Source organism: Topomyia yanbarensis, chromosome 1 (genome assembly GCF_030247195.1).
Source record: "Topomyia yanbarensis strain Yona2022 chromosome 1, ASM3024719v1, whole genome shotgun sequence".
In the NCBI taxonomy this organism is placed as follows: Eukaryota; Metazoa; Arthropoda; class Insecta; order Diptera; family Culicidae; genus Topomyia; species Topomyia yanbarensis.
Window position 1 is genome coordinate 211,296,837 of NC_080670.1, and position 27,308 is coordinate 211,324,144.

At 40.8% G+C, this 27,308-nt stretch overlaps 1 protein-coding gene across 2 annotated transcripts in view; it reads right to left on the bottom strand.

Moving 5' to 3' along the window:
- The window catches only part of LOC131691151 (protein MAK16 homolog), a 47,437-nt gene extending 20,898 nt beyond the window's left edge, over positions 1 to 26,539 (bottom strand). The window contains exons 1-4 of one of the 2 annotated variants that reach the window (XR_009305725.1): positions 26,352 to 26,539; positions 25,449 to 26,288; positions 6,397 to 6,798; positions 6,194 to 6,340 (exon numbers count right to left, since the gene is read on the bottom strand). Coding sequence is in view for 1 of the 2 variants with exons in the window: in XM_058977357.1 (XP_058833340.1) it covers positions 6,628 to 6,798; positions 25,449 to 26,288; positions 26,352 to 26,366 (1,026 nt within the window). In the remaining variant the exon portion in view is untranslated. Of the gene's footprint in view, positions 1 to 6,193; positions 6,341 to 6,396; positions 6,799 to 25,448; positions 26,289 to 26,351 lie in introns of those variants that run through there. The other variant, XM_058977357.1, reaches the window with a different exon arrangement.
- Between the last annotated feature and the right edge of the window lie 769 nt (positions 26,540 to 27,308).

Consider the following 27,308-nt stretch of genomic DNA (forward strand, 5'->3'; position numbering starts at 1 on the left):
AAAATTACATAGGTAACATTGTGTGAGCGATACGCCTTCTCGTAGGATTTCTGTTACGAGCTTCGTTTGTAATGCCGTCGGTCTGATAAAATGTAGTTGCTGGATACCAGCTTTTCCACGCCTTTTGTTGCTCCAAGCAAAGTTCCTGCAATGCTACGACTTTGAGACTTTGAAGCTCGTTATGCAGGATTAGATCAAACTCGGGGAAGGCAAGTGACTTGCAGTTTCATGTTCCAAGTTTCCAATCGTGGTCCTTTTGTCGTCGTCGACTGTTCCGATCCGTATTATCTTGACTGCTGATGGTAACATGGTGAATTCTGGGCGGCTTATTTGTACTGCACCAACGCCCTGTCTCGTCGGAAGACCGCGTTTGGAGTATCTTCGTTATGTGCCATCCTCTGTAACTGACACCTGCGACAGGGCTTTAGTTCTGCCTACGGTAGGGTAGAAAAGCGTCCAAGTTCGCTCGCATCTTCTCATTTCGCCACTACTATAGAAGGTAGTAGTACACAGTCGACGCCGGCCTATAGATTAAACGTAAAAAGATCATCGCTGGGAGACATGAGATAGGAGCTAGTAAACACTGGAATGTATTAACCATTTGACGATGCTGGACGCACATCTCCGACATATTGAACTCGTGGATAGTGGTACCTGCGCTTGTGGATATGTTTATCACTATATCAAATCTATTGACTTGTCGTACGACGAGTATCATTCGTCAGTTCTCGGCTTAGGGACTCCCTATCAGCGCCAAGGGAGACTACCCAACGTTCCAGTACGGGATGTTCTGGCATGTCATGATGTTCCTTATATGTCCCTTGCCTATTATTTGTTGAAGTCAGATGATATCAAAATTTAGCTCTTTTCTTTTTTCTCACTCTTCAGAAACTCTCTGTCCTCCTGATGTTGTGTCATCGATGGTCTGCTGCTTACACCAGGCCCGACATCCTTTCAGCCTCTGCAATATTGGTCCTAAAAGCGAAACGAATATCGTGTCGCAGAGCAGAGTGAATGAAGCTACTAAACTTCAATACTATTGTACTCAGTATAGGGTTCAAAACTCCTCCTCAACGATGTTGCTGTAAAAGTTCTTCGCTGTTCTTTATTCCGATGACCGCGCTGTTTTTTTTCCAATTTAACACGGTTTAATGGTTTTGTCAAAAGATCCGCCTTCATCTCGTCTGTAGGTAGATATCGAAGACGAATTATTCTTCGTTGATGCAAATCCTTTGTAGAAGCATGTTTACTATCTGTATGCTTTAAGCTTCTTTCAGTACGTTCCGATTCCACCATTTTGATTGTGGATTGGTTGTCTTCCCATACAGCCACCACAGAATTTCCTAGCAACCTTCTGCCAATGCGATGAACTCGGTTTCTTTTGATGATAGGGCTACACAGTTCTGCTTTCTTGTGTCCCAACACTTCAATCCGCCTCCATAGTTCAGCAAGAAATCGGAATTTATTTAGATATTCTTGGTGTGGTCGGAACTAGATTGGTACAGTTCTCAATAGCAATTGATTGATCGTCAGTATATTCGTTGAAATCATCCCGTTGTACCGATAGCTCTTCAACTGCCGAGTCGAATTCATCCCCATCTTAAGGAATGGGTAACCCAATATCGTTCTTCTTCAGCATCACATCAAACTCAACGTTGTCATCTTCACAGGTGACCACCTTCGATGAATTTCGTATTTGGCTTTTTGTCGACTGCCCAGTCAGCATCCACGAAGCATTCTAAGCCACCTTTTCCGGATCCCAGGTGTAAGCAATGATCTTTAGTTGTGTTAAGGTATCTTTATTTATTTATTAGCAGATTAAGGCCGAAGTGGCCTGTGCCGTATACAAAAGATTCCTCCATTCCACTCGGTCCATGGCCGCGCGTCGCCAGCCACGCAGTCTGCGAAGGGTCCGCAAATCGTCTTCCACCTGGTCGATCCATCGTGCTCGCTGCGCGCCACGTCTTCTTGTACCGGTCGGATTGCAATTGAGAACCGTTTTCACCGGGCTATTGTCCGACATTCTGGCTACGTGCCCGGCCCACCGTAGTCGTCCGATTTTCGCGGTATGACAGATGGGCGGCTCCCCCAACAGCTGATGCAACTCATGGTTCATTCGCCGTCTCCATGTGCCGTCTTCCATCTGCACTCCACCGTAGATGGTACGCAGCACTTTCCGTTCGAAGACACCAAGTGCGCGTTGGTCCTCCACGAGCACGGTCCAGGTCTCGTGCCCGTAGAGAACTACCAGTCTAATCAGCGTCTTGTAGATGGTCAACTTCGTACGACGGCGAACTCTGTTCGACCGAAGTGTCTTGCGGAGGCCAAAGTAAGCACGATTTCCTGCCACGATGCGTCTACGAATCTCTCTGCTGGTATCATTGTCGGCGGTCACCAGTGAGCCCAAGTACACGAACTCTTCAACCACCTCGATTTCGTCGCCACTTACTTTGTCTTCGACGTGTTGATGGCAAGTCCGACGCGCTTGGATTCTCTTTTCAGTCTGATGTAGGCTTCCTCCATCTTCTCAAAGTTTCGTGCAATAATATCAACGTCATCGGCGAAGCCAAGTAGCTGAACGGACTTTGTGAAAATCGTACCACTCGTGTCGATCCCTGCTCTTCTTATTACACCTTCCAGCGCGATGTTGAATAACAGACACGAGAGACCATCACCTTGCCGTAACCCTCTGCGTGTTTCGAAGGGACTCGAGAGCGTCCCTGAGACACGTACTACGCACATCACCCGATCCATCGTCGCCTTCACTAATCGCGTCAGTTTGTCCGGGAATCCGTACTCGTGCATAATCTGCCATAGCTGATCTCGATCGATAGTGTCGTATGCGGCTTTGCAGTCGATGAACAAATGATGTGTGGGCACATTGTACTCGCGGCATTTCTGCAGTACTTGACGAAGAGCGAACACCTGGTCCGTGGTAGATCGTTCGCTCATGAAACCCGCCTGGTACTGCCCCACGAACTCTCTTGCAATTGGTGATAGTCGACGGCATAGTATTTGGGAGAGTACCTTGTAGGCGGCGTTCAGCAGGGTGATTGCTCGGTAATTACAGCAATCCAGCTTGTCGCCCTTTTTGTAGATAGGACACACGACACCTTCCGTCCACTCCTCCGGTAAAATCTCCTCCTCCCAAATCTTAGTAATCACCCAGTGCAGTGCTTTAGCCAGTGGCTCGCCACCGTGTTTTAGTAGCTCGCTTGGTATTTGGTCAACCCCAGCGGCTTTATTATTTTTGAGCCGGCTAATCTCCTCCTGGATTTCTTGGAGATCCGGAGCCGGTAGTGTAATGTCTTCCGCGCGTGATCCCAGGTGCGTTACCATGCCATCCTCGTCGTCTGCTGCATCGCCGTTCAGGTGTTCTTCGTAGTGCTGCCGCCACCTCTGGATCACCTCACACTGGTCCGTGAGAAGATTCCCGTTTGTATCTCTGCACATGTCGGCCTGTGGTACGTGGCCCCTGCGCGAGCGGTTCAACTTCTCGTAGAATTTCCGTGTCTTTAGCGCGGTACAGCTGCTGTTAAGGTATCGCAGTGTTCGTTTTACCTCTGTCCAGTCTCGTCGGTTGTGTTGGGTATCTTCCTGGCGAGTAACGAAGTACTAACACATATATCCCGCCTTGTGGTAACCGCGATATATAACAAACCGCCAACTGCACTGCGGTACGACGAGTCTGTAGGCAATATCTTCTCCTCTTTTTGTTTTATGTATGCCGGGTCGAGGGGAATCTTTGAAGGCTTTGCGTTCTCATGTCCAAACCGTTCAATAAGCTTCTCGATGTAACCCATCTGACTGAACGTGTAGTGTCCGAGCTCATTTGCAATGTGAATGCCCAAAAAATACCGCAACTACTCTTTCTTCAACATAGTTTCAATCTCGAGAAACTCCTGTTCCGATTTGCAAAAGACGACCATATCGTCTACATAAATCAGGATAAACGTAAATTTGTGGTCGAAACTGGATTGGTATCGTTCTCAATAGCAATTGGTTGATCGTCAGTCTATTCTTTGAAATCACTCTCTTGTTCCGATTGCTCTTCAGCTGCCGAGCCGAATTCATCCGCCTCTTCAGGAATGGGTAACTCAGTATCGTTCATCTTCAGCATCGCATCAAACTCAACGTCGTAATCGTCACTGGTGATTGAAGAATCTTTAGGGAAACCTTCGATGAATTTCGTATCCCGACTGATAATGGTTTTCCGGGTAACTCTGTCTAGGAATCTGTACGGTCCTTACGGTCCGGCGAATATCCCACAAACGTAAGCTTCTGAGCGGTTGCAGAGAACTTTTTTGGTTTCGCCAAACTTCCGAAAATCTTCAGACCCATTTGGCTTCTTATCATTCCACAACTCATGGTGTCACGTTCGAAGGTTTTGTCGGAAGGATGTTCTGCACATAATTTTTGCTCAGCGTTTGGTGGAAAAATGAATAAATCAGTGGACTAGCAATTGACGATCATCTGCTTTCTGACGAGCAGGAGCGAATGTGGGTTTAGGTTATCATGAATGCAGCGTGTTTTTTTCGACCGAAAATGATTAACTTCTTCTTCAGATATTACAGCATTTCACAAGTAAATACTCAAATCTAGAAAGAGAAAAGCGTAAGTGATTTTCTTTTGATTTTATAAAGTGGCAAATCGTTACCTCAAGTTATGCCTTAAATATCTAACTGACATTTCTCAATAATTCCATTAAATATTTCAAATTTAAACTAATGGAATATTTATTGTCATTCCTTTGTCTAACTTATTCTTAAAATGGTTTGACTCTTTAGCTAATTTTGACATCAAATAGTCAAATTACGATTGACATATATTTTTGACGTTTAACAGTTTTCTAACTATGCTGACCCATATTTGTCCCATTTTCTATAAAATTTCCTATCTTTATGGGACTGATTTGCGATCATGGGTAGTACAGCCCAGTTGAAAAGCAGCCCGGTTAAAGTGCAGTTACCGAATGATTGCCTATTTTTTTTAACAGCTCAGTCACGCGATATTTATATTTTTTTGACAGCTTAGTCACAGCTAACAGACATCCATGATCGAACAAAAATATTTAAAAAACGTGCGTAAACATTTGAATTAATATACGACTTATCCCAACTATCCGTCAAATCCATTCTGGAACCGGTTCGAAATCCTGAATGGATTCAATATGGAATCTTGTTCAAAGAAAACAACCGATTCCGACTCTATCGGTTGATGCATTTGAACTGGAATTCATGCTGGAAGTCGGAACCGGTTCCGGACTAATTTGACTGGGTAGAGAAATAATCACTGTCAATTCTGTCGTACTCATGAAAAAACATGACGACAGTAGCGCACCTGGTTTGGATATCCCAACTACCTTCGAAACCGTTAGAGATTTTACACAAGTTGAATGCTGAAGATGGACGTCTGTTCTCTGTGCCTTAGTTCTTAGGGTCAAATAAAAAATTAAAAAATCTAGCGTTAAGTAATAGGAAATGTAAAGCATTGAAAATTGGCACTTCCAAGCTAACGTGATGTGCCGTATCAAATACACGGATTGAGCAAAAAAGTCGAGTTTCGACAAGAACGGACCAACGACGAACCATGCGATAAGTCCTGAAAACGAACTCATCATCTGTTTGTGGAGCTCAAGATTGTGTACGACTCAGTCAAACAAAACTGATCAAGTTGATTCGTATGACACTGGATGGACGATGCGCTCTGCAGTCCGGTGTGCAAAGGAACAGATCCCAAGCAACCAAAAGTTCGTATAAGAGAACTGCACAAGCTTCTCGTTTTAAGTAATTTTGCGATACGTTTTATGTTCTAATAGCGGCTTAAGCAGCTTTCAAGTTCTATGCAAGCTTGAGCAGCTTGCACGAGATCTTAATTTCTTAGCATCGCGAACTAAATCGACATCATTGGCGTCGATTGCAAAGTAGTATAAGAGGTATTTGTGCCTTTTAACAGAAAAACGACGAGAGTCGTACTGAGTATGAATTCTAACAAGATAATGGTACGTGGTAGCTAGTGTAAGAGAAAAAGGATGAGTAGGGTACAAGTATGTCAACAGGTTTCTATACTTATTCTAGGAACACTAGTGGCATGTGATAACGACATTTTTCAAACATCATACATTTGTATGGGATTTTAGTTTGAAGCAAAATTAAGTCAGATTCTAAACTTTATCTCAGTCAAAATGTATTACCTGACAAGCTGTTAGAACCTCACTCAATTTAGGCGCCAAGCAAAAATGGTATACCTATGTGAACAGTATGGGAAATGAATTCATTTACTCGCAAGTATCGTCCCTGCTGGCAGTCAAATCGACGATTCATCAAGCTTCATCTCTTTGCTAGAAGTACAACGAAGGTTAATTATGGGCGTTTATTACCGAACGACGACGTTCACCTTGACCACGGGAACATGTCATCGCAATAGTTTTTGCCTGTTGGCGGAGACTTTTTTGCAAATAGTGAATTATAATCGCTATATCTTTTAACTTTCTTCCACAGACACTTTTTTGTCCTCTAACAAACAGTCAGTGTTAATTCATTCGGCCATAAAGCCAGCAACGTGGCGAATAGTAAAACATCAATTCGCCATGTACATTCGCCATCAGACGAAGGCCGCCGGTTTACCTCACTGATGTAACCGATGCCGCGTTGGGCCAGTTTCCACCTCATACTCGATTTCCAGGTGAGGTTTGCGTAGTTTCTTCGGTTTCCTCTTACCGCTGGTGGAGGCGGCCGGTGTTTTGTCGGTGCTGGTTGGTTTCTTCGGCAGGCGCGGTGTGACCTTCGGGGCAATGTCCTGTTTGGAAATAAAGGTAAAGAGGGGAAATGGTTAGATTAGAGGTTTGAAGGTGGATTTTATCTTATATAGGAGGTGTAGTCTTGGAAATAGTTTGTGTAAATAAGAACACTTATTTACAACTGGTTTACCCCTCAAGCTCGGGAATAATTTTTCACTAATGGTCAATCCCCCTACATCTATGCATATGTCATCGCATATGCAACGACAGTCCCGACTAAAATATATTTTTAAAATAACGGCTTACAAAATAGAATTGATTTCAATTTATGGCTGCCATCAAAAGATGAGTCGATTTAGCTTTAATTTTGGTGTGACATGTTCTCGGGACATTATCGCCATTGTCCAGTTGAACACATATACGATTCCTATTTAGAGAAATTTAAATAAATACAGATCAGAAGTGTAGGATAATTTCCTCAGTCAGTACGTGACAATGTAACATACATCGATAAGTACAAAGTTCTGTACGTGCCTAGAATCGATCGGTCAATTATCGCCCCACCTAGAATCGAACTACTAAACAACGCCCGGCGATAATTTTATTTACCATACATTCCGTTCAAGTAAATATTACCCTCAAACCACTGTTTGTTACGAATAAGCGTGCAAAAAGCAGTAAAAACAAACCTCCCGATCGAACAATACCAGCACAGTCAAGTTTTGATCCGTACTCTGGATCGAATCTCGCACGAATCACATCTCAGCTACACCGCCCCAACCGGCACGCTAATGATTCGCGAGGGTCAACCCAGCCGGATAGAGTGCAGAACACCTCACTGTCAAGTTCAAGACCAACAGCAGCACGCGGAACCAAACTCGATTGCTTGTTTGCATCAGCAAAAGCCTGCTGATCTTATTTTCGTTGTTGCTGCTGTTCAGAAAAGCTCTCCTCTCTCTCTCGCGTATCCGCAGCCTATAGGTAGGGGGGTACATATCTCGTGATCTGTCATGCAGTAACCTCTACAGTAACTACCTTTAGTGGGCACTCAACTGTAACCGGCCAACCAAACCAGGCTATGATGGTGACCTTGAATGTTACACCGGGTAGACGCAGTCGAACATTTGCAAATTGCGTCCACTCCACACCGCACCGATTGGTCGATGAGTGGAGACACGCAGTAGTCGGTAATTAAAACCGGTTATATTTGAGAGATTACATACGGGCGGGAATGCACACATCACCCTAATATAGCCGTCAGTCAGTCGACAATGATGATGGTGGACTGGATTGATGACTGGAAAATCTCCTTTTTTGTTTGCGTCAATTTTGTTTGCATTCTTTATTATCGCAGCAAGCTGCGATTGATGGCAGTTTTGCAAAAATTCTTAAAAATGAGTTACGCTTTCGGTGGTAAGCGACGCGAGTCGTCGCTAGAACGTAGAACGTTATTACACATCTCGCGCCGCCCGTTTAAAATCTGATCCTATACGTAGTAGCACCGGTTTTGGGTGAGAAATCAGTAGTTGTAGTACCGAGAAGCAAATGTACACAATAATAATAATTATATCGGCGCGTGACGAACGGCAAGAAGCAGTCGCACACACATCTTCCGCGTTGGATTTTGCACTGCACCCGTGTTGGTATGCTGGTTGCTTGGATCTGAGATAGGTTACGCGAGGGGGGGGGGGAGGGGGTCATGACTGTGAGTTCTACCAAGCAACAAGGCCTTCTACAGATGTCTAAAATTAAATGGCTGTATTTAGCATCTCATGCTCATTTATCGCTTTATGTACATGAATCTAGCCTCGGTGCAGCAGCAGATCGGATTCTGGTGAGTTTTGAAATATATTTACGTAAGATACGAGCTAGGAGGCAAGACTGTCGACCGAGGGGAAAGTGCGAAACAAAATGTCAATGACGTTTCGTCATCCGGAAATGGGGAAGCACTTGAACTTTCAATCAGGGGTGCCAGGATTCGCTTACAATCAGACCCACACTACTTTTACAGTAAACGGCAAGTTACGACGGGTATTTGAAGAATCTGGAATTTTTATAGTTCAAGAGTTGAAATATTGTTCAAATATCAAAAAACTAATTTAAAATGAAAGTACTTCAAAATAATCTTTATCTGTCAACACAATAATTCGCACGACCTGTCTGTTTTTTATGTAAATCTGTATAAATGACTGTTCTACTTACGATGGGGCAATACCAAAAACTAATGCTGATTTCGTTTTTAGAATCGAGTCGCTCTAGGTTCGCTCTGAGCTGTCACTTTTGTATGGATTTTGTAAATATTAGAGCGAACCTAGGGCGACTCTGATCTAAAACCGAAATCAGCATAAGAGTCTTAAATATGTAAACATTAATGAAAATTAAAATATATTTATCCAAGAGCCGCTAGATTTGTATATTCCTTGCGTAGTTGCGTAGTTTCGAGATGCTTTCAGCCATTTGACTACATGACATGATTTTTTATGAAAACACTAGGAATCGGTCAAAAGTACTGTGTGTCCTGTCCACCGTGCCAAACTGTAACACAGGTGGCGTCGTGAAGACAGTAGAATTGGCATTTTTTAATTTTTTTCAAATTTGCTCTTCGAGCAATACTACAGGTAAAGATTTTCCACGAGTTGTCAACCGATATAGCCTCCTTTCCGGTTGAGATGTCAACGATTTACAACTTTTTCAGAGCATTACTATCATTAATCCTTGGGAGTATGGGTTGGTTTTTCATTTAACGATTTCGGGTTTCATAAAGCATAAATTGTCGGGTTAGCTCGCGCACGGATTTTTTTTTTCAATTTTTTGGTTTCAGGTTGGAAAAAATGAAACCCGACCATCATTATAGTTTGGTGTATTCCCACCGATTAGTCACTTGTTTTAATCGCTTCGGTTATATTTAATATTCGACGTACTTCGAGAAAGATTCATTCGTTGTGTTTTGCGTGAATCGGCTTGGAATTTCATTCATACCATTGATGAAGTTGTTTCAAAGTGCTTGCCATTTGCTTTGTTGTGAAAAAAGCAGCGAAGGACGCAATTGATCAAACTTATGCCACTTTACCACTAAATTTGCCATTTATAACTTATAGTCGGCACTCTGACATTGGCACGCATTTGCTCACTGCGTGAAGATCGTCAAATCTTATTAGCATTAGAAGTCTACCGCTGTGACCGTAACGCCCTTAACAACCATAAGACATCAGGTGGTGGTGTGCTTATCACTGTTCGCCATGCTATAGAAGCCCGAGAGATCAACGAAGACCAGTTGGCGAGCATCGAGTAAGTGAAACTTGCCAATCGTCCGTTTCTCTGTCGTTATACCATTGCACCACGTCCTTGCTGTAATGACAACTGTGGCTAGATCTGACCAAAAATTATGGTATTTATGAAGGATAAAATATGTTTGTTGAGGCACTCCCTTTTGTATACTTCTGGCTCCATAGTCTTATCGATCAAAAAAATACTGGTTTTCTTGCTACAATAACAGATTCCTTGCCAAATCATAAATTCGTTAACGAACTTTTTCACAAAAACAAACTTAAATACCAGAAACCTTGCGGCGAGCAGGATCTTCATAGAATTTTAGCCCCTAGAGTTGTTTGAAATCGGCTTTCCAATAGGCTTCATCGTCAACCAAGATACATCCTGCTTGTTGTGTGATGCTTCAGTAGAGCTGTCTATTCGTTCGGTAGCATTCTGTGAAACGGATTCGCCACACAGTACAGAAATTGGCTTTTTTCGACAAATAAAAATCGGGCTGTACGCCTACAATTTCGAAAGAACCTTCAACCACCATTGACGATAAACTGTTCCGCTCCGGAGCTTCGTGTGCACTTAACGGGCAGTTATGAGAGTGTCTGTGTATGTTTTACATCAAGAGCAGTGCTTTTAGCAGTGAAATAAAAGAGATAATTTCCGGATGGATCGAGAAAAAAACGATAAGAAATTTTACAAAAACGAACCATTTCCATTCGGGCGGCCGAAACTTTGGTCATACCCGTCGAAATGATAGATATTGGCATATTCCTCAGCTCTCTGGTTGCCTTAATGATAAGTTCTCGGTTTCGCCACGAAGTTGTTCGAATAGATCCTTCGCTTCAGTCTCGCTCAAAAATTATCAATTGAGATTCGTTTGTTTCACGCTAGGAAGGTTGGCGTTCTTAAAGACGATTCAAACGCTCTCCTCTCCGCTCCATTTCGTGTAATGAGTCGAGACCAGATCCGGCCAGAACACTACATCGTCCTTTGGGTGGTTTCTTAATGTACGTTACAACTTCTTGTATTTCATGCTGTACATCTCCCCGTTTACTGCAAGTTGCAAAGAAAAGAAGACCGACTTTGACACGCTTTCTCACTACTTGTCAGCCATAAAAGAACTTCAGGTGGGAGATGCATTCTACGTCGCTGCTCACTTCCTTCGTAGGGAACGTGAAATAGCCGGTCCACTATCAATCAATGCCGTCCAGCGTCAGGTACGTCTCGTCCTCCATGATCACAACCACGTTGCTGTTCGCAGGGAAGACATTCATCACCTTCAGCTGTTGCCTTGGTATGGTCACTTGCGCCTCTGACACGGCCGGCCTCGATTTCCGCTTCCTCATAGCGATGTCCATGTTGGCCAAATTCTTTTCACGATCTGGCTGGTCGCGCCAACCTCCTGACTTAAGGCGTGGAAAATTTTTGCTACCTTGACTTCCATCTCATCGGAGCGTGCCATGATCTTGTATATGAACGCTTGGCAGTATCCGGTCGACACAAAGTGCGTTACGATGACGGACTTCTTCGCTCCAGGGTGGTCATTAAAACTATGATGTATTTCGCCTTCAGGAGAAAAATTTAGTGCTAGGACCAAGCTAGCACCGGATTGACGCTAGCTCACTGCTCTCATTTCACCAGTTCTCAACAGCTTAAAATGAAGTCCTCTTCTTGCGGTACATCACGCTTTACAAGGGGTTTGCTTAGAAACACAATTAGCGTTTCCGTTTTTGGAGCTAGCACCAATCCGGCGTTAGCTTAATCTTGGTACTAAGTTAGTGTCGGATTCTGATGAGACGAAGTCGAAACGCAAATTCCATAACGTAATTATAAACCATGGAACGTATTTGCTCCACTAAATATTCGCTATGGCTGTCGTAAACAAAATGATGAAGCTGTCATTTTTTTTTCTGTATATAGCCATCTTATACTTATTGATAAATCACTGGTGGACCCACCACCAAAATCGGTGAACTTTGGCTCTCTTTTAGTGGAAGCTTTAGTTGCATCTGCGAATCTTCTACGTTCACAACCTATGTAACAGAAGCCAAGTCGGGCGGCCTTCAAACTGACGTTATCTATACGGACCTTGCTTTTGACAAGAATAATCAAGCTATTGCGGTGGCAAAGTTGGATAGACTTGGCTTTGGTGCTAATATTCTCCGTTGGATGCAATCGTATCTCAGTAATCGTCGTCTAGCAGTCATAATAGAAGATTGTGTATCCGAAGAGTTCTTCGCTTCATCTAGTATTCCGCAAGGCAGCTACCTCGGTCCATTGATTTTTCTCCTGTATTTCAACGACGTTAACTTTCGTTTAGAAGGACCACGGTTGTCTTTCGCTGACGACCCGAAATTATACCACCGAACCCGGAATACTGATGACGCAGTTTTTCTTCAACGCAAACTGGTAACCTTTGCGGAATGGTACGAAATCAACCGAATGACCCTAAATCCCAAGAAATGCACGGTCATTCATTACGTTCTTGAGGAAAAAAACACCAATTCGATTACCAATACTGTCTAGCAGAATCATCAATCGACAGAGCGAATTGTGTCAAAGATCTCGGAAGTTTTTCTCGATGAACAACTGACGTTTAAGCAGCATATCAGCTATATTGTCGTAAAGGCATCACACTGTTTGGAGTTATTTACTGCTTGAAATCTCTCCTATGCACACTCGTTCGTTCAACATTGGAATATTGTTCAGTTGTGGGGAATCCTCATTATCTCAACAGTGCACATTGAATTGAGACAGCACAGCGCAGATTTGTTCGTTTCGCCCTTCGTCGACTGTCTTGGAACAACCCTCACTAAGTTACGAAAGTTGTGGTTTGTTTGTTGGATTCGATACATCGCGAGCGAGTGCGGCGGGATCTATCCCGTGCTATGACGATCTCGGATGTTTTGTAAGATCGAATTGACTGCCCCACTGCTTCTCAGTGCGATAAATATGAACATTCGCCGTCGTGTCCTTCGCAATAATATATTCCTTCGATTACATCTTCGCCGGACTAACTATGGAGTTAACGGTGCCATCTTTGGTTTGCAGCGAACTTTTAAAAGAGTGTCATCCGAGTTCAACCTTCACATTCCACGTAGCAGATTACAATCTGACTTTTTAAATAGATTAGGAAATTATCATTAGGACTACACTGTGTTTTTTGATATTAATTATAAATAAATGAATAAATTGTACCGAATAACACGGGAGGAAATCGGTGCAGAATCAGGAATCTTTGTATAAACATTTTAATGAAATTTTTCATTCTTTATTTCATGAGCTTTTCTCCTATATATTTTTATGGCAACATCCATGTATGTTAAACGAATCACAGCAAGTGTGTGCTGGTCATCAAATTGTGAATACTTCCCAGTATTTACAAGCTCTTATCTCATGCCTCTTTGCGGCCGCCCAGAAAACACCACGTTATGAACAATCAAGAGAGCATTGCTCCAACTCGTGAGTGGCAGAGATCAGTGGAAGGACGTGCGTATAGTGAGTATGAAAGACCGCTTCTTCAACTACAGCATCATCAACGTGCTTTGCCGATGGTCGGATCGGTCAGTCTGAACTCCGTTACAAATGAACTTCGCAGCCTCCAGAAGAACTGTAGTTCGACGCACCGTCTACCCCGTAATGGTATCCAAAGGGCTACCTGTAGATCGTCTGATCAACAAACTGAGAACCAATTGGATCACGTTCCAGTCAACGGAAAATTCTTCTCCGACATTACAAATGTTTGCATCTACGGCGCTCAATGCTGTCGACGGCGTACAAGCTACCAACGGACGAGAAGCTAGGCGCGGCTGCTCTTGAGAATAGCTGAAGCAACATTCGAACCGCTATAGATAGCAATACCGAATCAAGGTTTGACTAGAGCATTCCACTGGGTGATTTCGGAGATCTCGAAGAAATAGGAGGATTGGATGGAGGACGTAGTATGTCCCGTATAAAAAGGTGATACTACGGACTGAATATTCACGATTTGACAAGACCTACAAAATGTCGCGAAAACAACCTGTTTGTAGATTGCAGAACCGCATATGGGGCAATCGATCGAGATCACCTATGGGATATAATGTACGAAAACGGATTCTCGAAAAAAAATAACGCGATTGATCAAAACGACAATGGATCGAGTGATGTATTACGTCCGAGTATCAGAGATACTCTCGAGTCATTTTGAATCTCGGAAAGAGCTACGAAAAGGTGATGGGATATCTTGTCTACCGCTCTATATCGCTTTGGAAGGTATGATAGGAAGAGCGACGATTGACACGAGTGGTGCGGCTTCACCTACGACGTTGATATAGCGACACGTATTCTTGAGACTATGGAGGAGACATACATCCGACTGAATGTTGAAACAAAGCGGTTCACTGGTCCACTGATAATACTTTGCAGGGCCGGCGGAAAGCGTGGATAGTACTACCCACTCGAAAATAACCGGGCGGGTCCACTCGAAATTTTGAACCATTTCAAAAAATTTAGATGTGCAGCGCATGTATCTCGCACTACACACATTTGAAAACATCGCTGTACCACAATTCCATTTACATAAACGAACGTGATTTAATGTGAATGTAATGTAAGCGTGTGCATTGCGAAAAGGGAAAAAATCCTTACTAATGGACCCTCACCCTATGCTTTCTACCCACTTGGGCGTAAAGCGTTTCGCCGCCCCTGATACTTTGAGCTTCCAAAGGCGTTTCGGTCAAACAAAGTACGCTATCGGCTACAAAACACTCATTAGAGCAATTGTCCTCTATGGCCATGAAACCTGGACTATGTTGGTGGAGATTAAAGCGCTTTTATAGCGGTAAGCTTGAAGCTAGTTGGTACCGCCGCCCGGTACTATCTTTGATTTTAGGCCTGAGTTTAGTCCGGTCTAAGACGTTAGTACCTGTCATCGCAGAAATGGCTGCATCCTGAAGCCAAATGAAAACAGTGTAAAGGGGCGCCATATTCCTCTGGCATACATCTCAATAATTTGAATCAACTTTTCGACCTTTATGTGCAATATTATGGCCCATGTTGCACACAAACCATATTAGGGCAAGTAAGCAAGTTTTATCCCGTACGAAAAACAGGTATAATCGAGTTTAAAATGTCATTTTTTATATTCTTTATCGTCCTATCCATAAGGTGCTGCACGCTCATTTGAAAATGCCATGTCGAAGAGTTATATTGCAGGTTAGCAGAAGTCGAATCATTTTGAAACAAACCGTAGAACGAAATTTTATAATTGAATGCAGAGCTGCATTAAAAAAAAAATGTTTTCGTTTGTTAGTCTACTTATGGCTATCAAAATGAGTGAAGCTGTTTAATTTACCCACAATTTTTTAGTTAGTTTAACTAGAGAAAAAGAAAAGAATATAAAATCACAATGTGTACACTTTTCTAGTTATATCTTCTCACAAAGAGCACAATACGCAAGTGGAAGTTTTCTTACATTTTTACTGCTTTCGAAAGAATCCAAACTATAATTAAATAAAAGATTATAAATAAAGCCATGCGATACAACCTAAGTAACACTATGACGGCAAACAATCTGCTACAAATATTCTCATTTTGATCGTTATTTAAATTATATCGAAGCTTGCTTGTTTCACTATTTATAATTTTCCATCAGATCTTGGACGATTAGCATTTCCACTGTAGAACAAATTGTCGTTTAATTCTTAGTGATAGAACAGAAATGCATAGGGTTTGAAAGAAGTTGTGAAAGTTGAGGCTGGATAGATGACTTGGAAAAATGACACAAAAAGTTGAATGTGGAAGAATCGCCTAAATCGTGTCGGAACTTAAGGGGGTTGTGTAAAGTATTATCGCAGAAAATTGGATTCCTTATTTTTTTCGATGCAAAGATTGTCTATTCAGTCAGGTGCCACGTCGAAAACTGGTTTGGCGGTGTGCACCATAACTCAAAATCTGATGGACCAATCGTTGATACATTTGCATAGTTGTTTTTAAAATCACTCCACAAGTGACTAATGGAGCTTTTATTTCTTGGTCGATTTTCGAACTTTTCGTAGCACTTTGAAGCCAAAGTCGGATTATTGCTAAAAAACGATGAAAATGCTATTGAAAAAAATAATAATATCAAGCATTTTGCAAAAAGCTTTTGTAGTTATCTGGGCAATGATGTGAAGAAGAAAAACTGTGTAAAATTCAGTACGATTGGTCCAGGAAATTTTGAGTTACGGTTTACACCGCATTTTGTCGAGGTGCCTCCAGAAGATTCACTGTCTGCATCAAGTGTCAGGTTCAATTTGTTAAGTTATATCTGTCAATTGATTATCAGACAGATTGCAGACTATAGGAAGTAATGAATTGTAATTTATTATTTTGTAACCGGGATTTGAAGCTTTCTCAATTTTCGCGCGATGTCGCAAAATTTCGTTGAAATGAACGTTTTAGCAATCCAAGATGTTCAAAGCTCAGCAATTTGGATTTAACCCATTTGACAGATTTACTTCGTTGAAAATCACCTTTTGAAGTTGTCAAATTCTCAGCTCAATTACTGAACTTTTGGTATTTCAGGATTGGTTAGGTAATCGTGCTGATAATTTGAATTACTTCATTTTCAGGAAAGTATGTCTGCCAAATTCTATATACATGGTTAGTGGAATAGTTGGGTAGGATGGTATAATAAGCCCCACCAGGCTAAAATGTCAGATGTCTTTTCCAATGACCACATAATTATCTGAAGCAAATAAATAATTGTTTTTGACTTTTTCATGTGCTACAGAACAGCAACTAATACAAACGTTTCCAATAAAGGTAAGCTTCCATTATTGTTCTGTAAGCATTTGATTTAATTTGAAATAGTCAGATTTAGCTGAACTGTCTGACTACTAAATATAATGTTAGAGAAGCTCTTTCAATCCTTGGAGAGACTAGCGACTAACAATACAACTCTATAACATTCACGATAGTATGCACCATTTTTGACAAAATAGCGAAATAACGTTTTATACCACGTTCCCACTACAGAGTAACGTTATAATAATTAGCAACAAGAAAAATGTTATCGAGATAGCGTTAAAACACGTTTTTACTTGTTGTGTGCACGTAGTATTAGCCACTTGAATCTTAAATAATTTTAATGTATTAAATAATTTTTATGTATTTAATGTATAAATACATCAGACTATTAAATGGCATAAACAGTGAATTTTCTATTAACCTCATTCTACGGTTTTTAACATTGCCGTGTATTTCCGATCAGAACGCAGTAATGCAAATGGCAGCATCATGTTACCGGAAAAAGACAAAAATATGACATGCTCCTCTTGCGCATACTTCGTTATTTTCAATCCTCTCTTCGGCTTTCTTCTGGATCAATGTGGCTCTCCTTGCTCGCAATAAAGATGGCAATAAATAAGCGGCTAGGGATGTCCGATTAGTTCTCGATTAATCGAACTAATCGATTATTATGGAAACTAATCGATTAATTTTTAATCGATTAACGAATTTAACGATTATCGGATAATCGATTAGATAGCGTCGATTATTGGTCGATTAATTTTTTTAACGCGCGTAATTTTTTAATTTTAATTTATTTATTTCATTTTGGCGACAAGCGGCTTCAAACTACAACTTAACCAAAAATACTAATTAGCATTGAAATTCATAGGTCAAAGAGCAACAATATATTGTGCTGCCAATTTTAACTTTGAAATTCACTTCTAGGGGGTGTTGAAACACCATTAACTTACGTTTTTGGAAGTCTTACATTCACGATCATATATTTGAATAATTTGAACAGATCAGTTGGAAAGATTAGATCAACCGCGGGATTACGAATTGAACGTTGTCATTCGTGCCGGATTCGCTCTATAAATACTCTTAGGTTGTCCTGAGTTCAAGCAAGAAAAGGCTTAAAACAGTACCGGCCACAAACTGTCTGAAGAGAAGGAGAGGTTTAGGTACACTATATGCGCCTCTCCAACAGATACTAGATCCATGAGAAGTTCTATGAATTCTGATAAAGGATCCTTTAAATTAAACTTGGTAGAAGCAATTCCGTCTTTATGCATGGGAAGACTGGGCCAAGGACAGGGGCCCCGAGATTTTGGGGGCCCACATTTAGCATTGATTATAAAATAATTCTAAAGACTATATTTTAAAAAATTGCTTCACTCAGATCAGTAGCAGCTCGAAATCACGCATTGCACCGTATCCCGTGTGATCAAAATTTTTAAAAAGCATCAGAGCGGCAGGAAACGAAGCATTTCATCACTATTGAACCAATTCAAACGTCAATCCAACATTTCCATTCTAGTTTTAATTTATTTTTAATAACAGTGCAACGTTTGGTACACCACGTATATAAAGATCGTGTTATGGCTGTCTTCGACACAACAGTTTGTTCAATAGGGATTCTGTTATTATTATATAAAATTCGGCCATCTGTAAGCAAAGTGGAATACTGGTTGGGTGGTCAGATTACACCATCTGGGAAGACTATAGCGTAGTTGGTAGGTCAGCTACACTGTACGCAGCTCACCTGAGTTCGAACTCCCACCGCCGCAAATAGTGTGTTAGGCCGTTTGCTACTACAGGTCAGATCGGTCAGGAAAACAAATAACTTTTTAAGATGCACTCAGATTATCTTTCTTTTTCGACAATATTTGGACATCAGGTTGTGAAAATCTGGAATAGTCTTTGTTCTCCATAAACTTTGAATCCCACTTTATATTTTGTTGAATATGTTCGACACGGTTGACTGATTTGGCTCAAATATGAAAGAGTGTCTCAGCATGGCATGAGGTAGAAGTGATTCTTTGATGCTGGGAATCAGTTTTGGATCATGCTCATTCTCGACAGCTGTTTATACCAATTCAGTTAAAGGGACCCTTAGCTCAATAGTGCCAAGGTGCCCCGAGTAGTCTAAAGACGGCCCTGTGTAGAAGATTGTGAAGCCAGTATTAGCCATTCGCCGAAATTCTTCTGTATACCTAAGTGAACGATCATCATAATCAGATTGAGATGGACGTTTTGTATTTTCTGTTACTGCTCTCAGAAAAACTTTTAAACTAATCGATTACTTCGATTAATCGATTATTTCTTGGTTTTAATCGATTACGATTAATAGAAATATAAAAAATAATCGATTAGCTACTAATCGATTAATTGGAAAAATCGGACATCCCTAAATAAGCCAGTTTTAACTGGTAGGAAAGACAATCATCGTCGAACTATATTTACCTGTACTTTTGATTTCTCTGTTCTTTCCTTCTCTCTACACGCTTGATTCCAATTGCTCATCGAAGAGTTACAGGAGAGCATTTGGACATATCGAATCGATTATCGCATATTCAGATCTAAGTTGTTTTTGCGAATTAGAATCAAAACTGCAATAAGAATTGTTTTGATTATTTTCTTTTACATATCGCTGTGAAAATAAGTGGGATCAGTTTATTCCTTAATATAAATCAATAACATGTTATCACGAATTATTGCCCATATATCTGTCGTATCTCACATCAAAGAAAGTGAATAACTAAAAAATAGTTTTTTTTTTCATTGGATAGATCCAAATAAATGACAATCGGATGTAAATCGTAAAATGCACTATTTTATAAATTTTCTTATTTTCATTCTTTGAATCAGAATGTTAACCGCTTACAAAGTAACTCCATAAATACCCTAAGCAAAGATTAAATAAAAGATTTTAAATATGCGCATTTTACCTATATGAATAAACTGACATAAAACATCCAAATAAAAATATTTTAAAATTGATTGCGAACGCAACGGCGATCAATATATTTGTTCGTAAAAATATATTACTAGGATGCTCAAAACTTTCATTTCTGTGTATTTATAAAATCGTAGAAATTTTGTTAGCAAATAAAATCGTTCCAATCTGCATTGATGCATAACACTTGTGATCATTCTGTCAAAGTTTAATTTTTTGTTTGACCTTTGTTTACATTTTATTTAAGCTTCGCTGAAAAAAACGAGTACAATTTTAATTCGCAGAGTGTGATCTAACCTTTATTTATAATTGATATTTATTCCAAACTTGTGAAAATTAGCTTGAAACGAATATAAATATTCTCCCCTCGTGTCGACAGGTATCGTGTTCAATTAAAATGATATTCACAGTTCATTTTGAATTCAAATTGAAATATTTCAACCAATTTTTCAATCAAAGTTTAAAATAACTATCATAGCACCAGTTACAAACGATGGTTCAACCACTTCAAACTTATTTTCTTCTGTGCATTAAATATTATGTCATTACAAAATGCTGTACATCATCGGCCAACTATAAACTATCCACCAAGTTAAAGTTCTAAGTTCAGAAACATATCAGTTACATGTTGACAAAATTGTTCTCACACGCTATGGAACGAGATATATGACGAAGAAAAGCTATTTTACTGCAAGAAAATATCGGAATGAAAAACAATTCTCCATGTTGTCTAATTTACTCATTTTCTTTAACATGAATTTGTTGTTTTTAACATTGTTGTGTATGGCAGATCAGAACGCAGCCATATAAATGACAGCACCGTTGGGTTAAAGCTTACCAAATAGTTTAGGCCGGTTTAAAAGTTAGTCCGGTTTAAAAATAGTTAGTACGCGTTTGAGCTTACGGCTATTAGTGTTTTTGAACGGAAAGTGATGCGAACTATCTACGGCTGGGTTCAGTCGTGCAGATGAAAGACGCAATATGGAGACGTATGAATCACGAATTGCAACAGTTCCACACAGCAAATTGGTAGGCTGCGGTTGGTGGAGCATGTCGTCAGAATGACGGACGACAACCCGATAAGATGGTTCCCGAAACTAATCCGACAGGTACCAGGAGGTGCACAGTGAGCAAGGTGAATACGACCAACTTGAAGGGACATGAGGAGTCTTTGTGGGGCTGACGACAAACAAATTGAAGACGACTTCTGAATACAGCAAGGAACCTAACGACGGCATACCCAAAAACAATTGAGATTGATTTGAAACAAAGGTAATGAGTATATTTGAGTCATGTTTCTGAGCACTCGATTCAAAGATTCGCTTCGCTTTTACACACACGAGTTCACATTTCTTCCTTAGTACTGTTATTGTACATTTTCTCGAGGTCAACACAAAGATATAGATATCAACATATGTGTAATTAATCGATTGCATATCGGTCTGCTTCCTTTATCTGAACAAGGATCTATTCTAGTTTATACGGAGGCATGAAAATGTTGATCGGGTTTGGTCAGTTTCCAGTGTAATTCAACGAGATCACGCTCTTACTATCCAATGCCATAATCGAAAAATAAGATTCTTCAAGTGATAGCAACATCATAATTTACTCCTAATGGGGTACACCCGAAAAATACATTATCTTCCAGACCGAAATCATGCAGGTTTTTCTTACTCAAGGACGAAAGCCAAAAATTCACTCTTTACTGTTAGAGAAGATGACACCTGTCATCGCTGCCTAGAGTAGCATTACTAACCTTTTGCAACACAGAAGATTGTGGAACAATGCATAAATTTACACTCAAACCGCTTTCTTCTCGTTATTATATCACAGATTCACTTTCCTGCGCCTAGTGCTTATTAATTCTGTCTGCAACATTTATCACAACGCCCCTTTTCCAGCACTTATCTATCGCCAGAATTTATTTACAGACACGTATTCTTATTTAGCACAACGTAACTAAACCACCCCCGTCATAAGCGAAAACTATAGAATAGATCGCAACGAGTCCAAACGCGACGAACCGAATCGATCAAGATCGTTCGTTTACACTTTAAAACTGAACGCGATCGGGTTCGATTTCCCCTCTAAAGAACCAAAACGCCGGTATTCACTTGTTATTCCCCTTTATCAAAGCACATGCAACCACACACACATGCACCGAAAGGGGAAATGCACCAAATGGTCTGCCTGCAGATATGTTGATTGCAGCTAGAAACTATGGATCGCAAATCGGAACACGCGGAACAACACGAAAACAACAGCGATTTACGAGACCACGCGCGGAATGGATCGCGGCGCGCGAACAACTGACTGTTGCCGGCAGAAAAGGGTTTTAACAAAGTAAAGGTACACCCCGGTAGAGAGCCCACGGAAACATACCAGCATGTGCGCGCAACGTAACACGATGCTGCTGCTGCTACTGGCTGCTGGTGAGTTATTCACACGTTCTGTGATCCTACCTACCTACTGGTTCGTGGATGGGGAGGTTATGGGTATGCGTCATACATTTTTTTTTTGTTTTGTTTCGATGCTTCACAGAGTGATCGTATAGAATTTTATGGGTAGAACAAGATCTACTTTTTTGCGCAAAGCTAGATAAGGTAATTCACCAATTTTGAACATGGCAGTTTTTAGTAATTCATGAAAGCAGTTTCATTCGATTTTTAAGAAACAGTATAATAACTATACAAAACAGGCTTGAAAATGTGTAATATTTGTGTTAGGGCGCGGAATGTCCAACCGAAATAGCTCTAACTCACAGACAATCGTACCATGGGTGAATTGAATACCCCAATTTGCCAAAAAGTTCTGTAGCCCCTGTCGAATCAAACCACGTTCGATATTAAGTAATTTTATCACTAGGGTTATTTGCTGAGGCTATAGGATTGTCTTAAACTAACTGACACAAAAAAATAATTTCCTAATCAAAACAATTTTGTTTCTATATGGAGTGAATTTTTTACCGTCACCACTCAGCGTACTGATTCATATAATGCCATCTAGCGGTGGGCAATAATGCGAATGTGCCAATTGAACATAGTCAATTGTATAGCATGAAAAACAATCTGATGTAACGTGTTAACGAAAACGAAGCGGTATAAAAATAGGATCAGATTTGTGATCCGAAACCCTTCTTGCTTTTCTATATTCTATAGAAACATTGGAAGTCGATTTAACAATCTGTTTTTATGGACTTTGATAGAAATTTTTAGAGAAAAGGCGATTGATAAGCGATTATAATTATCTGTATACCCTGCAAAACTCTCTTCGTATACTTGAGAGCTCCGACCAAATTCATGTGGGTTATTTGAAGATTCCTTTAGTGTTGATGAAGTATTTTCAGGTATCTTCTTCAAATGAGCGATGTCACTTCGTCGGATTTTACCTGTAAACCACGGATTTTGGATCGTCCCCCGGGTTTTGCTTCAATTTATCCAGGTCTGGTGAGACGATGGATAATTTTAACTTTTATAGTACCGATTTAATTGGCTTCAAACGAGTTCTACCGGTGTTAACACTGGTTGCTCCTGCAGCGGTTGTTAACTCTTGGTCAATGAAAAGAGCTTTCTTGGAACGTTCAAAACGCGTGGTGGCGAATAAACGGATTATTTGCGGCTCGCAGAGATTTTCTTGTTTCCCACACTATGCTGATTTTCCTTCCTGTTGGATGTGACTAAGAGCAATACTCATTCGGCTTATGCTCCACAGCAAGAGTGGATGGTGCTTTTGGATTATTTGCTGTTAGCCGAGGAATGGTACACCTATCTAAACCGATAAACCTGTTTAAAAACGCGAAATATTTACAGCTTAATGTGAATGGCACAGAACGGTGATGCGTAATAGAGCAGGAATCGGGTAGATCATTCCAATAATGTGTCTTCTGTTTAGATCGATAGCAAGATTATTAACTTGCCACCTTCAATCAAACGGTGTGCGTTCTCTCGAGCCCGTTCCAAAGAAAGTAATCCTTGCGATATGGACCTGATGCTTATCAAATGATTCCAAATTATCCGGGTCACTTGTAGTAGCGAAAGTGTCTCCTTGTGCAGAAGTTTTTCCCTGAATTCCTTGGTAGCATAATTCTTGAGGGTTTTTTCAAAAGGTCATATCTGCAATGAATTACTCTCTTTGTTTACTTTCTCTTTCGATTTTTACGGCGTCACTATAACACTTTTCAATTATTTTACAGTACAGATGGAAAGCCGGTAGTTTTAACTAGCATATTATGCAAAGAGCTGAGGGATAGATGTTAAAGTGACCGAATTATTAACAGAAGAGAAAGCAAACAAAGAGAGTAACTCATTGCAGATATGACGTTTTGAAAAAACGCTCAAGAATTGTCAATAATGCGTTACGAACCCACGTCTATAGCGGGCCTTACACGTTCAATATTTTTGTCAATACTAGAGTGTATTGACAAAAGTATTGTACGTGTAATGGAAAAAAAAATATTGACGATGTGGATTTCAAACGGGACTGAAATATTGTAACAATATCGTCAATACTCGTATTGACGAAAATATTGAACGTGTAAGGGCCGCGTATGATGATTAATGCTGTTTTCAATGAGGTGATGTTCCAACCTTTCATTCTCAGCAGGCTGTGACTGAAGGTGTATTTCAATCTGAAAAAATTATTGCTCACGAGTGAGTATCGTTACCATGGTAACATCGTAACAACCTCGAGGTTTTTTTTGCCTTATTCTGCTTTTGTTTCTGCAATTTGTAGCAGTTTATGCCATTCCTACGACTTCGCAGCGGCTCCAAGCCATTTCCTGCTCCTCCGAACCGGACATGCTTTCCAGTTTTCAAGCAGCTGCCACACGCCTTTATCTTCTCGAAGCGGTTATACATCTGTCTCGGCTCTAGGACAGCGCGAATCGGTTTCTGCCTGCAGTAGTGGCTTTTGCCTATTTATTTTGCTTTTTGCCATTAAAATGATTTTGCAATTAATTGTCAAGTTTAAATTAATGTTTGTTGGTTTTAACATACCCAATGCATTCGGATTGTGTGGTTTAGGAGCCACATCTAGAATCACTTCACAGAAACGGATTTTGCACTAGTGAAAAAACAGATGTACTCTCCGTAAACTTGTCTCTATAATCCATAGCCTACTGCCATTCTAAAATCTTACCCGGCTAGACACATAGCGGCACTCACGGCTCACAGAAACGTAAGCCGTGGCGGCACCTCTAAGTATTTGAAACACAGCTCTTAATGTGAGTTCAAATGAAGCAACAAATAGAACCGCAGTTCGAAATAATTCACATTCGAGAATTTGCTCTTTGTTGGTTTATGATAGACTTTCTTGCCAAATCTTGCAATTATTTTGACGCCTTTTCTTATTAAAGGCAGAGGTAGATGACTTTCTTTAGAAACTTCTTCCCTCATCATAACACAAGTTTGAACTTGAAATCGCGGAACTGAAAGAATTGAACAAAAGATATCCCGAAATATTTTGGAATAAATCCTGCTACTTGAGAGAAGAAACTATTGCAATTTAGTTTTTCTCGTCCAAAAAATAGATTATCGTTACTTAGTTCGTCAAAAATTGAATTCAATTTTAAAACTAGTTTCAAGCGCACCGTTTTCTCAAAAATCTATGCTGAACATTATTCTTCCCTCGAATAACATGGAAAACTGGCATAAACTATCGCTTATCCGCTCAACAACTTGTCACGAGAGTCTGCTCAAAAATTGTTGGTAGAAGACTTTGAAAACACGCCACACTTACCTCGATATCCTCATCAGATGATTCGAAATCGCTATCCACTTCCACCCGCTCCTTACGACCGGATTCACTCTCGGCATCGGATTCCCCTCCTTCTGCATCCCCATCTTCCTCATCCTCTCCCATCTCCTCACCATCATCATCATCCTCCGAATCCCCCTCCACAAACTCCTCATCCAGCTCCAACTCCCGCTGCATATCCGCATCGACCTCCATCTCCTTCTCCACTTCCTCTTCCAGCTCACTCTCCGCCTCCCCTTCATCTTCCTCATCTTCAACCTCTTCCGCCTCCAGTGCCTTGTTAAAGGCCGTCTGCGGGAAATTATAGATATCCTCATAGGCACCCTTCCGCAACCGTTCCATCAGTTCCTTCTCGATAGCATTATCGATCCGAGCTGCCACCAGTGCCTTCTCCTCGCGGCGTCGTTCCCGCCGTTCGATCTTTGTCGCCAACGGGACCAACAGTTTCTGTCGGCGCAGTTTAAGCTTACGCATTCGAATCAGATACTGGGTAATTTTGGTGAATCGTTGCTTACATTTCAACCGAACGAACCGATCCCAGTACAGTAGATTTTCGTTGATCTGATAGATGGCTTTCTCGTAGTTCCTCGACAGTTTCACCTTTTCCCAGTGTTTGGAGGGGAAGGCATTTCGTTCGGCTGTTTTCATGTACAGATAGATGATGCCGTTTTCCTCGCGGATAGTGGCGTACTGGCTGTTTGCTAGGGGGCATGCTTTACGGGAGCACAGTCCCGTTAGGCTGTACTCATTGCGGCAGAAGTTCTGGGTTTGTGTTTTTACCTGGTACGAGCAGAACTGTCGGCTTATGATGCTCCACACGATCTACGGGAGAAAGGATTGAAAATTAGAAGTGCATGGCGCAGAAAAGTAATAGTACACACTTACCTCGTCCTGTTGCATGGTGAGATGCTATATTAATCGCTTGTTTCTTGAGAAAACTTGATTTGACTGCAAACACTAGCAATTGTGGAATTTTATTACTTTAAAAACTAATAATTTTAAGAGCACACCGGACGAGAAACAAACGACCGGAGAAAACACATGGTACGATAGAAAACAAAACAGTTTCGTTCCGTCTATACTGTTCTGTCAAACGAACGATCGAGCTCACTTTTCGACAGGCAACAAAACATTTTTTATAGCAGAGTTGAGGGGTGCGACGATGGTAGCTCAATGCGAAAATTCAAATAAAGTTTGCAACTCGCAAAATAATTTTTTTAGGATCTTTTTTTCAACACTTTGTGCATAACGATTTTAAATTCAGTTCGTCTATCGTGCGACTCTGCGACGAGCATGTCCCGTTCTAGGTGCGACTTATCCTAAGTTTAGTGGTAGACAGACTACCACATAGAAAATCTTCCCGATTTTTCCACCGATTAAATCGGCTTGCGTCGACACAATCGGCCACCAATTAATCGGTTGATTGTTGCATTGACTTAACATTTAACATGGTCGTCTGCCGAAGCGACAACCGATTAATTAGGACCGAAAAAAAACTGTTAAAATCGATAATTAAATCTGGCGATTAATATATTGACGAAAATTGTTCACCGACAAAATCTAGCTTTCTCTATTAATTAATCGGTCGACCTCGAAACAGCCGATTTCGTTAGTCGAATGGGAAATTTATCAACTGTTAAATTTTCTATGGGGTACTTGAAATTCCGACTGCTTCTGACGAAATTTCGGCTTTCTAATTCTGGACTAAGTTGATACGCATTTCACAGGTGTACACAGAGAATTTTTTAGCCATCGATAGTATATTCTTCTACCTTTCTCATTTTGACCGTTGTTTCGACTGTCGTAAATTGTATGCATTGAGCATATTCATTGAATGAATAT